The sequence below is a fragment of the Eschscholzia californica genome, unplaced genomic scaffold (genome assembly GCF_041429995.1).
Source record: "Eschscholzia californica isolate CP2 unplaced genomic scaffold, dmEscCali1.0.p SCAF_1, whole genome shotgun sequence".
NCBI lineage: Eukaryota > Viridiplantae > Streptophyta > Magnoliopsida > Ranunculales > Papaveraceae > Eschscholzia > Eschscholzia californica.
In genome coordinates this window covers 22,099,967-22,114,934 of record NW_028238198.1, presented here as the reverse complement: position 1 = coordinate 22,114,934, position 14,968 = coordinate 22,099,967, and the positions used below count along the sequence as shown (strand labels likewise).

The window sequence follows — 14,968 nt, the reverse complement described above, 5'->3', positions numbered from 1 at the left end:
TTGTTTGTTATAGCTTTTACTTATTTCTATACGCTTACATGATATTACAAGGGTTTCATTGGCAAGACGTTAGAGCATCTCCAATGCAAGACTCCTACAAATTCTAAACGTTAAGTGTGAAAATTAGATCTTTAAACGATTTTTTCCTGCATGTTTATTTAGATATACTCAATCAAAAAATCTTTTTCATTTCAACACTCAAGAGAAACTCTAGAGCTTATATTTTAACCATAATATTAATTGATTTGGTTATGTGGCACTTAGAGATATTCAAAATGACACTAAATTTAGAGTGTCTTCGTAAGGATATACAAAATAAACTCTACCACATCACTTTAGAGATTCGTTTTGAGTTTTGCATTGAAGGTGGTTTTTAAAGAAGAACTCTAAAAGTTCTTATGCGACACTTTAAGTTTTAAAGTTTGAGTGTCGCATTGGAGATGCTCTAAACACATGAAATAAGCTTAAATACTCTCTCATGTCCCAAAATTAAGAGTCCCACATTGGTAATCCAACTTATTTTCATATTTTTTTCTTCTTCCAGGTCTACCCTTATTTATTTGACAACTTCTGTTGAAGTAATTCAAGGATTATAATTTTCATTCTAGAAGTACATGTAACTTTTCTTGAACTAATAAACTTTTCTTGAAGTAATTAAAAGATTACAAAGAAAAACCAAGTTTTGTATTGGAAAATGTCAAATATCTTAATTAGCTTAATTAATGCACCGTATATTAGAAATATAAAAAAAAATGTATCATGAAAAAGTAGAGGACTTTAAATGACATATTAGGAATGAGACTCTTGATTTGGGACGTCTAAAAGATGAATAGTGGACTCTTAATTTGGGACGGAGGAAGTATAATTAGATTAGATTCCACTGCCCACATTTTAGTATATAAATGTGTAAATATATAAATATGACAGCATACCTGATGTAGACGCAGCGGAATAATTAAAGAACAATAAAATAAACTAAGAACAATTGAAGAAAACTGTAAGAAACGATAAACTAAACTTAAATTCTCAATAACTTCAATTGTTTTTCTCTTCAAGGTGAATAATAACATAGACTAGATCTCCTTTTATAAGATAATAAACCTTCCTAGATAGACTCAAACTAGGATTCCTAAAATAATAAACTACTCAAACATAGAAACTTAAAATTAAAGAAATATCAAATTAAAGTAACTTCTCTTCTATTAAATAAACTACTATTATGACCCAATAGGGTGTGGGCACGCGTGGACGTGGCCCACACGCTTATGCGCCTGCATCAGCACCCCGTTCCCCAGAAGGTTCGTCCCGAACCGATTGGAAGATGGAAGCAAGTTCATTAGATCCTTTCGCAATCGGTAACAAGGTGATAATCTTCTTCATCCATGGAAACTCATAAACGTTCAAACGGCCCTTGTAAATAGCATCCACATCCGACTGCCAAGGGCGTCCCAAAATAATATGACAAAGATCCATATCGGTAACATCACAAGTAATGTCAGATAAATAGAAAGAGCCAAAAGAGAGGGAAAAGGTACACATTCGATCAACACGGGTAGCAGTACCAGATTGAATCCAAGCAATATGATAAAGGTGTGGTTTTGGAATAGTAGGAATACCCAGGTAAGCCACAAGTTTTGAAGAAATCAAATTTTCCACACACCCATTATCAATAACAATCGTACAAACTTTGTTCAAGACCGTTCCTCGAGTAACAAATAAATTTTTCCGTTGAGAAAGGTCATGTTCAATAGGAGTAAAAAATATACGACGAGTGACTAACATAACACGGTCACCTGAATCCGGGTCAACATTGACATGATCGGTCTCCTCATCCAAGTAATCCTGTTTTTCCACTAAATTTGCCTTACCACGTAACGGGCAATTATTAGAATAGTGACCTGTCTCAAAGCAACGATAACACTTACCTGGAGGTTGTTTTTTGTAAGGATTTTCAGGAACAATCTTAGCTCCATCATCTGATTGTTTCGAAAGAGCAGTATCATCTGTAGGTTGTCGAATATAATTAGTACGATTATAGTTCCCCCTGTAAATAGATCTAGAATCCGATTCAAAAGAACGAGCCACACTAATACATTCCGAGACGGAAGAGAAAGGACGGAGGTTGACAAGATCCTTAATGTCACCTCGAAGGCCATCTTTAAATTTTTCCAATTTCATGGATTCAGTATCGGGTAGATTAAGCCGAGTACTTAAACGCTGAAATTCGGAGGCATATTCCTCAACTGAACGTCGTCCTTGACGACAACGAAGATATTCCAGACATAACTGATTTTCATAATTGGGAGGGAGGAAACGGGCCATCATAAGTGGCTTAAGTTCAGACCACGAGGATATGGGAGGAAGATTTGATACCTGTCGTTGTTCAGATTCTTGTTTCCACCATGTTAAAGCTGTTTTTGAAAGATATTCGGTGACAAATCTAACCTGTTCTTGTCCATATACCTGCATAACATCAAAGAATATTTCCATTCGAGCTATATAATCCAAAAAGTTTTCAATGTTGATTGAACCGTCATATGCCGGGACGTCCATTCGGACACGGTACATAGAAGAAGGTGGTGGAGAATCGTGATCATCCTCTAGGTGATAGTCGTCTGGTTCATCATACTTGGAACGGGGGCGAGTATAACGGTTACGTTGCATGGACCCGTTATGATGTGGTTCCGGAAAGGTGGGTCGGTTTTTGGTTCTAGCCGGTTCATAAAGGTGTGATCGGTTTGGTGGACGGGCTTCATGATGGTAAGGGGAGTAGTCGGGCTCAAATAGGTCTTCTCGGTTTTGGGTATGGGTTAATGGGGACCCTATGTCTCGGTTATGAGAGGGAGGCGGGTAGGCGGTGGGTCAGTTGATGGTCGGTTCGGGTAGGTTGGTAGCTATCGGCAAATTCATGGGCATGGTGGGTTACGGTATCCGGTTCGTGGTGATGGGAGGTGTGGTGACTATCGGTTTGTTGGTGAGAAGAGGGTGTTCCTCGAATGGGCGTGAGATGTGGAGAGATGGCACGAGAGTGTTGGCGAATAGGTGTGTCCATGTTGGTTCGTGAGGGTTCGGTGTGGCGGTTTTGGGTTTGGGTTTCGAGTGGGATGGTGTTTGGTGAATAATATTGCCGAGGTGTTTGAAAGGGGTTCGGTTGGGTGATACTTGGGTTTGTAGTAGAATGGTGGGAGAACGATTCGGGTTGGTTTGATGTTTGTTGTTCATTGAAGGAGAAAGGTGGTGTGGCTGGAATGGATGTAGGGTTTATGTATGTTAGTGGGAAAACCGGTGAGAGTGGTGATGTAGGGTTGATGTGAATCGGTGGGAGGAAAGTGGTCGGGATTGGGTTAGTGTTAGGTTGTCCAAGTAGGGAATTTGAAATTAGTGTTGTGGTTTGGATTGGCAATGATGTTTGAATGGAAGTAGTAGAAGAAGGAGTGGTGGTAAAAGAGGGAGACTTAGATATGCCTTCGAGTTGTTTAGATAACTTCATGATGGAATCATTGACTTGATCGAATTTTTCCATATTTTCCTTCTTGTAATTTTCGAAAGCTTCTTCCAATTTTGTAACCGAGGATAACTTCTTGTTGATGTTGTCCCATTCGGAGGCAAAAGTTGGTGTCTTCTCTTTGATTGTTGGAGTAGGAACGGTAGGATTAACCATTGTGATTGGTTAAAAAAAATGGCTCTGAATACCACTTGATGTAGACGCAGCGGAATAATTAAAGAACAATAAAATAAACTAAGAACAATTAAAGAAAACTGTAAGAAACGATAAACTAAACTTAAATTCTTAATAACTTCAATTGTTTTTCTCTTCAAGGTGAATAATAACATAGACTAGATCTCCTTTCATAAGATAATAAACCCTCCTAGATAGACTCAAACTGGATTCCTAAAATAATAAACTACTCAAACATAGAAACTTAAAATTAAAGAAATATTAAATTAAAGTAACTTCTCTTCTACTAAATAAACTACTATTATGACCCAATAGGGTGTGGGCACGCGTGGACGTGGCCCACACGCTTATGCGCCTGCATCAATACCCCAACACGTCTAACTCTTCTTGTTGAACAATTAGTAGGACGATATATCAAAATAAACTTTACAAGTGTAGTAATGTTTGGTTCTACTTATTTTATAGAGCCTACAATATTCAAGTATTTTACTTTACTCTCAACAAAAAAAAAGTATTTTACTTTACAACTCAATTTATATGTTTACGTTGACGCATGCTTTAAGTTAAAATAAAAAATGTACATATTATGTATACGTGTATCAATTTCATAGACAATTAGGCAAATATATACAAATCTTGATAATTTCTTACTTAGAGTAAAGTAGGTAGTAGTTTGAGGAAGGGGAGAGAGAAAGGAATTGGGATTGAAACTCGCCAACGAAGAACTAATCCCTCTCTACAAACGAGTCTCGTTTTTTTCGAAAGAAAAATGAAATAGAAAAGAAGCGACCTCAGCCATGAGGAGAAAATAGGAGGGAGGATAAGAAAACCAAATTTCCAGTAAATTAAACACCTACAACATGATTGGGTGTTAAAAACTCAGGCTAGGACTTCAAGCTTCCCAAACATGAGAAATTCAGGGCTAGCAGTTCTTTGTTGTGGAAGATATTCTGGCTAGTAAGTAGTCACGTAGGAGGAATAAATAAATTGTCTGAGATGCTTATGAAATTTGCTAAAAGAAGTAATTTAGGTGAAATGATTGAAAGGGTTAATGTCATTATCTAGAACTTCTTGTACTATAATATGAAATAAAAAAGCACCAAAAAAGTCTGGCAGCACAAAATCTAGCGCTCCTAGCTTTGAAAAGGACCGTCTGGCTGCACATATATATATAACTGTAAAAAGAATACATACAATAAATTTTAAGGTACAGTGTGAGCAGGACCCATTGGGTGGAGTGGTTGGAAAGATGGTATTTTGTATAGAGGTTGTGGGTTATAAGATATGCAAAAATATGTTACTATTTGATTATACCCGGGCCCGCCCAAGTAATTGGGAGACTCCAATGGGAGTTGAAATTGAAGCCCAATGTAATGTATGGTAGAAAAAAATTAAATTAGTTTGTAATAATGTTTCACGAGAGGATTTTTTATTATTGACTACGAGGTCATTGCGAAGGTATTGATACATCATCAAGATATGATAAGCACTGTAATCGCCTGAAATCAAACATCCTAACTACCGGACCTAAAGTCTAACTAAACTAGAGGCCTAAAGCCCATCAAACTAATTTTTTTATACTCAAATTCAATAATCCTTGATTTGCACTTTCATGAGGTTGAACATAGGACTTTCGTATTGCAAACTAGATGCACGCTACCACTCGTTAACTAATTTTATGAGGAGATTTGAACACTTGACCTCTTGTATGTGATATAAATTTTAACCATTGTGCCATAATTTGAAAGAGAAATAAATTCTTAACCAGTGAGCTACAACTTGAATTATGTTAAAAATTTGTGTAGAATATAACTATTATTTTGAAATTGATATATAAAATCCAAATCAAAAGGCCTTATATTAAGTTGGGACCAAAGAGGCCGCTATGGACTCAGACCACCGCAAATTATACCCGTACTGAATTTATTACTAATTGTCACTTAGTATAATTTGACTCTCGTTTCAAGAATACTATTTTGGTTGGAAACAATACAAAATTGAGTGAAGAAATGATGTGGGGATAAAGGATTCGATCAAACAAAATTTACCCTAATAATTTTTGGCCACTTTCTCTATTATATATGTACATGTAATGTATATATATATTATCTCCCTCTTTGTTAGGTGAACGGGAGGAATCTTTTGTCAGAACCTTTCGTTTGATTTTTCAGACGAAGGATCTAGGTGAAGGATCCTCTCGCTGGAACTGGGAGAGAGTGAGAAATAAGAGGGAAGAGGAGAGAAGAAGAAGGAGTTGGAAGAGGAGGAGGAAGAGGAGGAGAGAGGGTGGTGGTCCAGCGATGGTGCTGGTGTGGCAATGGAAGTAAACTGAAGTAAAAAGAAAAAATTTGGTCGTCGACAATGCCCTTCTATCGGCGACCCTTCCCTAACGTTAAGAAAGGGAGAAGAACGACCATATTAGGAGAAGAGGTGTAATGAGAGTGTGAGCCATTATGTGTAATAAAGAACAGAGAGGGTGCCTATACAGTGAGGGTTCTTTTTGTAATTTAGATTCAAGAAAGTTTGTTACATTCTAACAAACTCTCTCAATTGCTGAGTTGTTTCGTCCCTTTCCTTTCTCTCTCTAGAAACACTATATAAGAGAATTGTAATTAATCAAATCATATAATGAAAAATTTCTTTCTCTTCCTCTCTCTGAAATCTCACATTGTATCAGAGTTCTAGGGTTTTTTCTTCGAAACCTAACAATGGAGGAAATTAGCTCACATAAAAATTCATCTTCTTCTCAATCTTCAAATCGTCTTCTTACTCTAAATGTCACGAACTTCATAGCAGAGAAAATAAATGAGACGAATTTTTGTTATGGAGAGATCAATTCGAAACTATCTTGATCAGTAATGACTTGATAGGTTATATTTGATGGATCCATAACAGCACGACAAGCTTCGATCTATGAAGATGGTAAAGAAATTTTAAATCCCGCTTATGATCTGGCGAAAGCAACATAACTTTGTTAAATCATGCTTAAAAGCTACCTTCTCCAGATCTGTTTCATCAGATGTGTTAGGATTGAAAACTTCTCAGCAAATTTGGAACTATTTTAATACAGTTTATGTTGAGGAGTTTGAAGCTAAGCAAGATCTTCTTCGAAGAGAGATTCAGAACACAAGGAAAGGATCAACTACTATCAGTGAGTATTTACGAAAGATTAAATCACTTTCTGATTCTTTAGTTGCAGTAAATGATAAGATTTATGAAAAAGAGATAATTAGAATTGTTGTATCTGGATTAGGAAAAGATTATAGTCAATTTATAGTTGTTATTGATAATCGAACAACTCGAATCAACTTTCCTGAACTGAGATCTCGTCTTCTTCATCATGAGCAATGGTTATCTACTCAGGAGAAGTTTGATGAACAATCTGCGTATTATGTGAAGCCTACTGATTATCATAAACCATCTTCATCGAATCAAAAGAACATTTATAATAAAAAAAACACACAAATTATACAAAATCAGGCTATGCATTAAATTCTAGATCTTATTCAGATAGATCTAATACAAATCAAATGAAACATAAGAATTCTTCTCAAATAAAGCCTCATATCTCAAATTCACCTCAAACAAATCATCCATTACATCATCAGAAGTCTGAGAACTTCGATTTCTCTAGCATTCTTGTGGTATTTGTCATAAATGGGGCCATAAGGCCAGTAAGTGTAGATTTCGATATGCTCTTTCTAGACCTTCAGATCCTCAGTCGTTTGTTGGCCTTCATATTGGAGATTCTTCAAAGTCTAATACAATTGATGGTGAATCTGAGTCTTCTCAAGAAAAATGTAACATTGCTTTCATTGAGGAAGGTCTTACTGCTAATCTCATTTCAACACAACCTTCTAAATCTTGGATTGAAAATACTGGTGCTCAAGTCATATGACTAATGACTCCAAGGTACTTGCACATTCTACTCCTTATTTTGGTAATGAGTCAGTAATGGTTGGCAATGATAAGACCATTGGTATTTGAAGTACTGGTAATTCTAAGGTGTTAGCTGCTTCTCAAGAGTTTGATCTTCATGATATACTACTTGTACCTAGTATTAGAAAGAATTTACTGTCCATATCTAAATTTATAAAGGACAATGATTGTTCAGTCGAATTCTTTCTATGGGGTTACAACATTAAAGACTTATCTTCTCCGTCTACTCTTTTAGAAGGGCCAATGGTAAACAATCTTTATCCCATTGAGTTTATACCCTAGTCTACCACTCAAATTGAAGCTTTAACTGCAAATTTAGCAGTTTCTCCTTCTTTGTGGCATTAAAGGTTGGGTCACACAGCTCAATGAGTTCTTGGGCCTTTACATAAATCAAACCATATTCAACTGACTTCTGAGGAGATTTCTCATTTGTGTGATTAATTGTCAGTTGAGCAAAAGTAAGTGCCATCCTTTTGAGTTATCTTCAAGCTTAACTCCTACACCATTGAACTTCGTTCACTGTGACATTTGGGATCCTTCCCCTATACCATCAGCTTCTGGCTTTCGATATTACATCATCTTTTTAGATGATTTAGTAGATTTCTATGGCTTTATCCTATGAAACATAAAAGTGATGGTCTGGCTTGTTTTAAGAGTTCATGTTCCTAAAGAATATTGGATTGATGCTTTTGAATATGCTACATATGTGTTGAAACGACTTCCTATTAAGCTTTTAAAGGGTAAATTTCATTTTGAGGTATTATTTGATAAGGTGCCTGATTATTCTACCATCAAAGTATTTGACTCAGCTTGTTATCCTCATCTAGGTGCTATAAGAAAGGATAAGTTGAGTCCCAAATCAATAAGGTGTCTTTTTCTGGGGTTTAGTCTTCTTTATAAAGGCTATAGGTGTGTTTTGATATTCATACTGGGAAATTCTATTTGTCGAGACATGTTGTTTTTGATGAATGCTCTTATCCATTTGAGGATAATAGTCTTCCTCAGCCTGAGACACCTACTTCAGATAAGGTTCTCTTGCATATGCCATTTGTGAATGTTCCACATATCGTCTTCTCTTCGAGTATATAGTGACTCTGATTGGGTCGGGTGCCCTTATTCTCGGCGCTCTACTGTTGGGTATGTTGTGTTTCTTGGTTGTACTTTAGTTGCATGGTCTTCTAAGAAGCAGCCTACTGTGGCTCGATTGAGCACTGAAGCAGAATACAAAGCTATGGCCAAAGTTACTTTTGAACTTCTATGGATTTCTTAGTGATGGATGAGCTGGGGTTCTCTCTTTGTCATCCTTTCATCCTTGCTCTGTGATAATATGGATGTTAAGCACTTGGTTGCTAATCCAATCTTCCATGCTCACACCAAACATGTGGAAATCGATTACCATTTCATTCGAGAACTTGTTGCTTCTGGTGTGCTGAAGATTGACTTTGTTCCTTCTTCTCAATTAAATGATGTCTTCACGAAAGGTCTCACTAATCCTCAATTTTCTTCTCTCTTATCCAATCTAAAGTTTCTGGTTCAGATTTTGGGGGGGGGGGGGGGGGGGGGGGGGGTTGTAGGAGAAGAGGTGTAATAAGAGTGTAAGACATTGTATGTAATAAAGAACATAAATGGTGCCTATAGAGTGAGGGTTCTTGTTGTAATATTGATTGAGGAAAGTTTGTTACATTAATTCTAACAAACTTTCCCTCTCAATTGCTGAGTTGTTTCGTCCCTCTCCTTTCTCTCTCTAGAAACACTATATAAGAGAATTTTAATTGATCAAATCATATAATGAAAACTTACTTTCTCTTCCTCTCTCTGAAATCTCACAGACCAATTAATGTGTTCCCCTTGGTCAAACCTAATTAATCAAGTCCTTTGTTGTATGTCTTCTTATCCAAAAATCAATATTTCCCAATTAAAAAGATAGTTTGGTTTGGAATTATTTCTTATTGTCTTAGACCTTGATGGTTCGATTATGGCCTCCTCAAACCTATTCGTTTTGTAACGTTTCATCAGCGGATCTTCAAGGAGACCGGACTATATTTAACGGATAACATCAAAATATAATCTAAATTTAAATTAAATAAATTGGGCCACCGCTTTGGGGAAAACAGAAATATTTCCGGGGAAGACGGTGGAAAACAAAAAAAATGAAACCAAACAGGCCTTAACGTCGCCGGCAGAAAGTCGACGTCCGGGTATTGCCGGCGACGTCCGGCGACATCATCATCTTCTCTCTCCCCTTTCTCTCTATCTCTCCTCTCTCTCTCTTCTCTCTCTTATGTTTCTCTTTCTTCTCTTTTTCTCTCTTTCTTATCTCCATCTCCAACGAAGGGGAGGGGGCTCATCCCCTTCGCCGGAGATGGAAAGCGGGAGAAAAAAAAAATTGTAGTCGGAGATGGTGGTGGTAGGTGAAAGGAAGAAGAAGCTGGAAAAGATTTGGTTGTTTGGGAGAAATAAAAAAATCTAGTAATTTTTTTGTTTCCACCCAAAACTTCAAATAATTTTTTTTCGTTTCCACCCAAAACTTCAAACCCTGAAAAATTTCTTTATTTTTCCGTAATACACCTATAATGATTTGGGAGTCAAAACTTTAAATGCAAAAAGAAAGTACATATATTGCCTCACATGGAAGCCAACATAGAGAAAAGTCTAATCCCATTAATATAATGAAATTTCTCTTACAACCCAAACATGCGAAAAAATTAATTATGACATACTTTTTCATGAAATTAAGCCATTCTACTAGGAGTTAAAATTGTCCACCCTAAAATTGTATTACTAGATGTTTCTTGTCGCAATTTGGATCACGTTTCCAAGTGGTTACTGATTGGTTGTCTCATGTCCCCACAAATAAAATGAAATCCCACTCATAAACATACTTTTCTCTCCCTTTAAACCAACACCAAAACTTTAAAAAATTAAAAGTACTTTTTCTTAAGTACTTTTTTCTAATTAAAAAATGTGCACTTTTTTCTTTAGAAAAAACCAATAACCGTCCCTAATTCCTCTCCCTATATATAAACCCTATAATCATTATTTCAATCCTATGACTCCAAACATCATCACCACTTTCTTCATCTTCTTCTTATTTCATCTAACTTGTATAAAACTAACCACCATGTTGGCTTCAACAGGCGGCGCCACCCACATTGTGGACGGAGTGACAGTAGTCGACTGTCAAAAACAAGTTCGGTCGTGGAGGCTTCTCCGATCGGTTTTGTGGTTCCTCATTCCAAGCTGCAGTCAGGGACGGAACTACATGGAGACCAGCTCAGACGGTAGCCGTAACAGCTACTCAGATAAACAACTAGAAACAAGACAAAGACGACATTACTATAATAATGATAGTTACCGTTATTATCTTCAGCGACAACTTAGCAACTTAGTTCGTAGCGATATCACCACAGAAACACCTACCAACAGCACCATGACAGGCACAATCTTCGGTTACCGTCGAGGAAAAGTTAACTTATGCATTCAGTCAAACCCTAATTCTAGTATACCTATTCTTCTTCTTGAACTTGCTATACCTACAAGTATCCTTGCTAAAGAAATGAAGAATGGGTTGCTTAGGCTTTCATTGGAATGCAATAGCTATACACGAAAACGTTCGTCGAATTCTCTCTTGTCTGTACCAGTTTGGACTATGTATTGTAATGGAAGAAAGGTCGGATTCGCAATAAAACGTGTACCGACACAGGTTGATAAGAAAGTTCTTAAGTTGATGCAAAGTGTGGTTGTGGGTGTTGGAACAATAAGTGGAAAAACCCTAATAACTTCCGCCGATGATCATGAAGATTATAATCGTAACCGTAATCATAATCATGGCGATCTGATGTATCTTCGGGCAAATTTTAAACGAGTATCTGGGTCGTCGGATTCAGAATCTTTTCATTTGATTAATCCTGATGGAAGCAATGGTCAAGAACTCAGTATCTTCTTCCTTAGGAGTAGTTAGCTAAGATATATACATGGTTTTATTTTCTATCCTACAAAATTTTCATCAGTTTTTTTAATATCAAGTGAAGGTATTTCCTTGACTTGATGAAGTTCCTACTGCATGTAGATAATTATTGTTGGGGTAGTTTGTAGATGATGTATGTAACTTTTTTTTTTTAGTTTCCCCTTAATGAAGAGGGTAAATTAATTTTCTAAGGATATGAAAATGTCAAGGAATGGATTTTAGTATCACACCACTAAGGTAGTGTGTTTTTCTCCAAGATCTGGTTTTCTTTAGAGATGCGGATTGAGTTAGATTTTAGATTGTTTGTATTTTGTCCGATTCGCGATGTCTGAAACATCTGAGTAACTTTACTCTGGTTTAAGCTGATTTTGAGATTGATTTTGGTTTTATTTGATTCAGGTTCAGATGATAATCTAGAGAGAAAAAATTACTCCAAAATACAATTCAAAAAAAAATTACTCCAAAATAAAAAAAGAAAGCAACCTAAAATTAGGGTTTACAGAACAAAGGCTAATTCTTAGAAATGAAAAAGGAGTAACTGGTATTTTAAATTTTGGAAAGTGCTTCTAGATAATATTCTTTATTAAAAAATGATGTTTGTATCAGTCAACGTTTTTTCTTACTGTTTTATTATGTAGATATATATAGATGTATTAATAGGTCTACCTAGATAGATAGATAAAGAGAGATATCATAATAGAAGACAAATGTTAAACGAAGCTGTATAATTGCTTCATAAAGCTATTTGCTAGACACAACCATTTATTTTTTATTAAATTGCTAAACAACACCAAAGATCGATTTATTGGTTTTATCTAGCAAATAATTTTTTGAATCTTAGATTGCTAAACACAACTATGTTTTAACTTCCCAAAATTATTTACTAGACACAATTTTTTCTTTTATTAAATTATTAAACAAAAATAAAATTAGTTGTATTAGTGTTATCTAATATTTAAGAAAAAAAAAATACTTAAACGTGTTATAGGTTTTAAAATTTTATTTATGAATAATCTTATTTATGAATAAATAATTATGGTAATAGAAATTTGAACCCAAGATTTTTTGAGAAAAAATTCGGTTATATTTGGTTTTTTTTTTCTTTGGATTTTACCTCAAATTACAACATGGAATGTTCTGATTGGAATATAATATTTTTTGTTATTTGTTAATATTTTGTTAACTGTTTAATTTAATGTTCGAATAAATTTTATTTATGAATCATTAATTTTGGTAATAGAAATTTGAATTTTGAGAAAAAAATCGATTATATTTGATTTTTTTTCTTTTAGTGTTGGGTTTAACAATTTAAGACAAAATTCAATTAATTTTATTTAGTTATTTTGTGTAATAATTTTTTTAGAGTTGTGTATAGAATGGAGGAGAGATTCAGTTATATATGATTTTTGGTGTTGGTTAGCAATTTAAGACACAATTTTGGTCAGTTTTATTTAGTTATTTTTGTCTAATAATTGTCTTTAGCAAAACTGAAGTTGTATATAGTGGCATCCTAATAGAATATAGAGTCGTTGTAGTCGTAATAAAATGGTTACTCAGAGATGAATGCCACCAAACCTTATGCATCTCATTCATATCACACAAAAATCCTCTTTGTCATTGGATTGGACTGGATGTGACTATGGTCGGTCATCGGTGACTGGGTGATTGGGGCGGCATTGAATAATTTTTCTATTCTTTTCTTGTTTCAATATCACCTAGAATATCTCAAATCTTTGATACTCCAATTAATCTAATAAAATGATTACAAGTAAATAAATAAAATTTTATATTTTATAGAACGAATAATAAATCAGGATTTTGATTGAAAGCAAATATATTTGTTACAATGGAAATTGTGTTAATTCTGCAAATTGCATGCATAGAAACAACAAATTTCATAAGTACCCCAGGATGTATATTTTTATAAAAAATAAACATAAATCAATATCGAGTTCAATTCAAAAAATCCAGCATAGTATATAGAAAATGGAAACTACTAAACTGGCTCTTAATTAACATTCAACCCAAATATTTAAATGAAAAAAACAAAATTCAATCTAAGTCTGGCAGGCGCGGATCTAGGATTCTATGTTACACAGGGCTAGCCTAAAGTTAATATAAAATAAATTTCAACTGAAAACTCTGGACAGACTTATATTTTCTGCCAATTTTGAAATTCACGTGACATCTTTTTGTATTACGATTCTCACGTTTATCTTAAGTTTCTGAGGCAACAAAGTAATAGAAGATTTTTTTGTCTAACTTTATAAGCTACAATATATTAGACAATCGTATGACAAGTTTTTTTCGACAATTATTGTATATCTAAAAAAGATAATGCTTTTAGAAACCATTATCAAATTTTCTACAAAATCTGTGTAGAATTGTTCAATAACACTTCAAATAAAAAAGTTACATACTAAAAAATGTAACAAAGCATGATAATGTGAGTCTTTTAAGTTTATGCCATCTCAGTTAAAGGAAGTTTGAACTAAATAAGAAATTCAAAAATTAAGAGTGTGACTAAGCAAATAACAATGCTCTTCAGCAACTCTTCATAAAAGTGAAAGAAATTAAAAGCAAAAAACTGCAACCATGGGATTCGAACACTGGTCGCCACAGCATAAAACAATAGCATCCATCACTAGAGCGAAACACACTTGCGTTAAAGGAAGATTACTGAGGGTATAAATATCAGGAAACCAGGTATAAATAAAACAACTACTGTGGACGGTAGAAAATCACACAATTAGTAGATCGTCGATTGATGGGCCACCGACAACTTGGGCTTTAGACCTCGAGATGGACGAAGTTTCGGTTGGACCTGTAGACAGACAAAAACAAGTAAAACCGTGAAGTCTTGGGGACACCGGGATGGTGTCTTGCCAAGGGCACTCCGACGGTCAAGTCAGCAAACTATAAAAATAAGTATTTAAACGATTGAATGCCGAGGGTGTCACCGTGTTGTATCGTCGGAGGGTGGCTAGACTCGTAGAGTGGTCGGGGCTTCGACTCTACGGGATAGTTGGTCGGATTGATCTCCTGGAGCAGGTCGAGAGGTCGTCTCGATCGGAGATTCCGGATAAGGAAGAAGTGGGATGTAACAGGGACTTGAGAAGGACTTCGAGAGTGATGGAGCTTGAAGATGTAATATCGCCGTCTAGAGTGATCCCCTAGAAGATTATCCTTCAAGTCTTCTGGAATTCGAAGGTCGATTATCGTCGTCTAGAGCACTGAAGATACTAAAGATGAGAGAGAGAAGAGTGTTCAGTCATTTTCTAGCTGGTATTCCATGCCTTTGGAGTCTGAGTCTCCTTCTATTTATAGGCGACTGATGGACTCGTGGAGTCTGTCAGATCCGAGATAATTGGGGTCGAGGGTGA

At 35.4% G+C, this 14,968-nt stretch overlaps 1 protein-coding gene across 1 annotated transcript; it reads left to right on the top strand.

The window, feature by feature from the left end:
• The first annotated feature begins 10,739 nt into the window (after positions 1 to 10,739).
• Positions 10,740 to 11,671, top strand: LOC147565168 (protein MIZU-KUSSEI 1-like). Its single transcript, XM_086666566.1, has one exon. It carries the CDS (start codon positions 10,740 to 10,742, stop codon positions 11,577 to 11,579), a length of 840 nt encoding a protein of 279 aa, XP_086522692.1. The 3' UTR covers positions 11,580 to 11,671.
• The last annotated feature ends 3,297 nt before the right edge of the window (positions 11,672 to 14,968 follow it).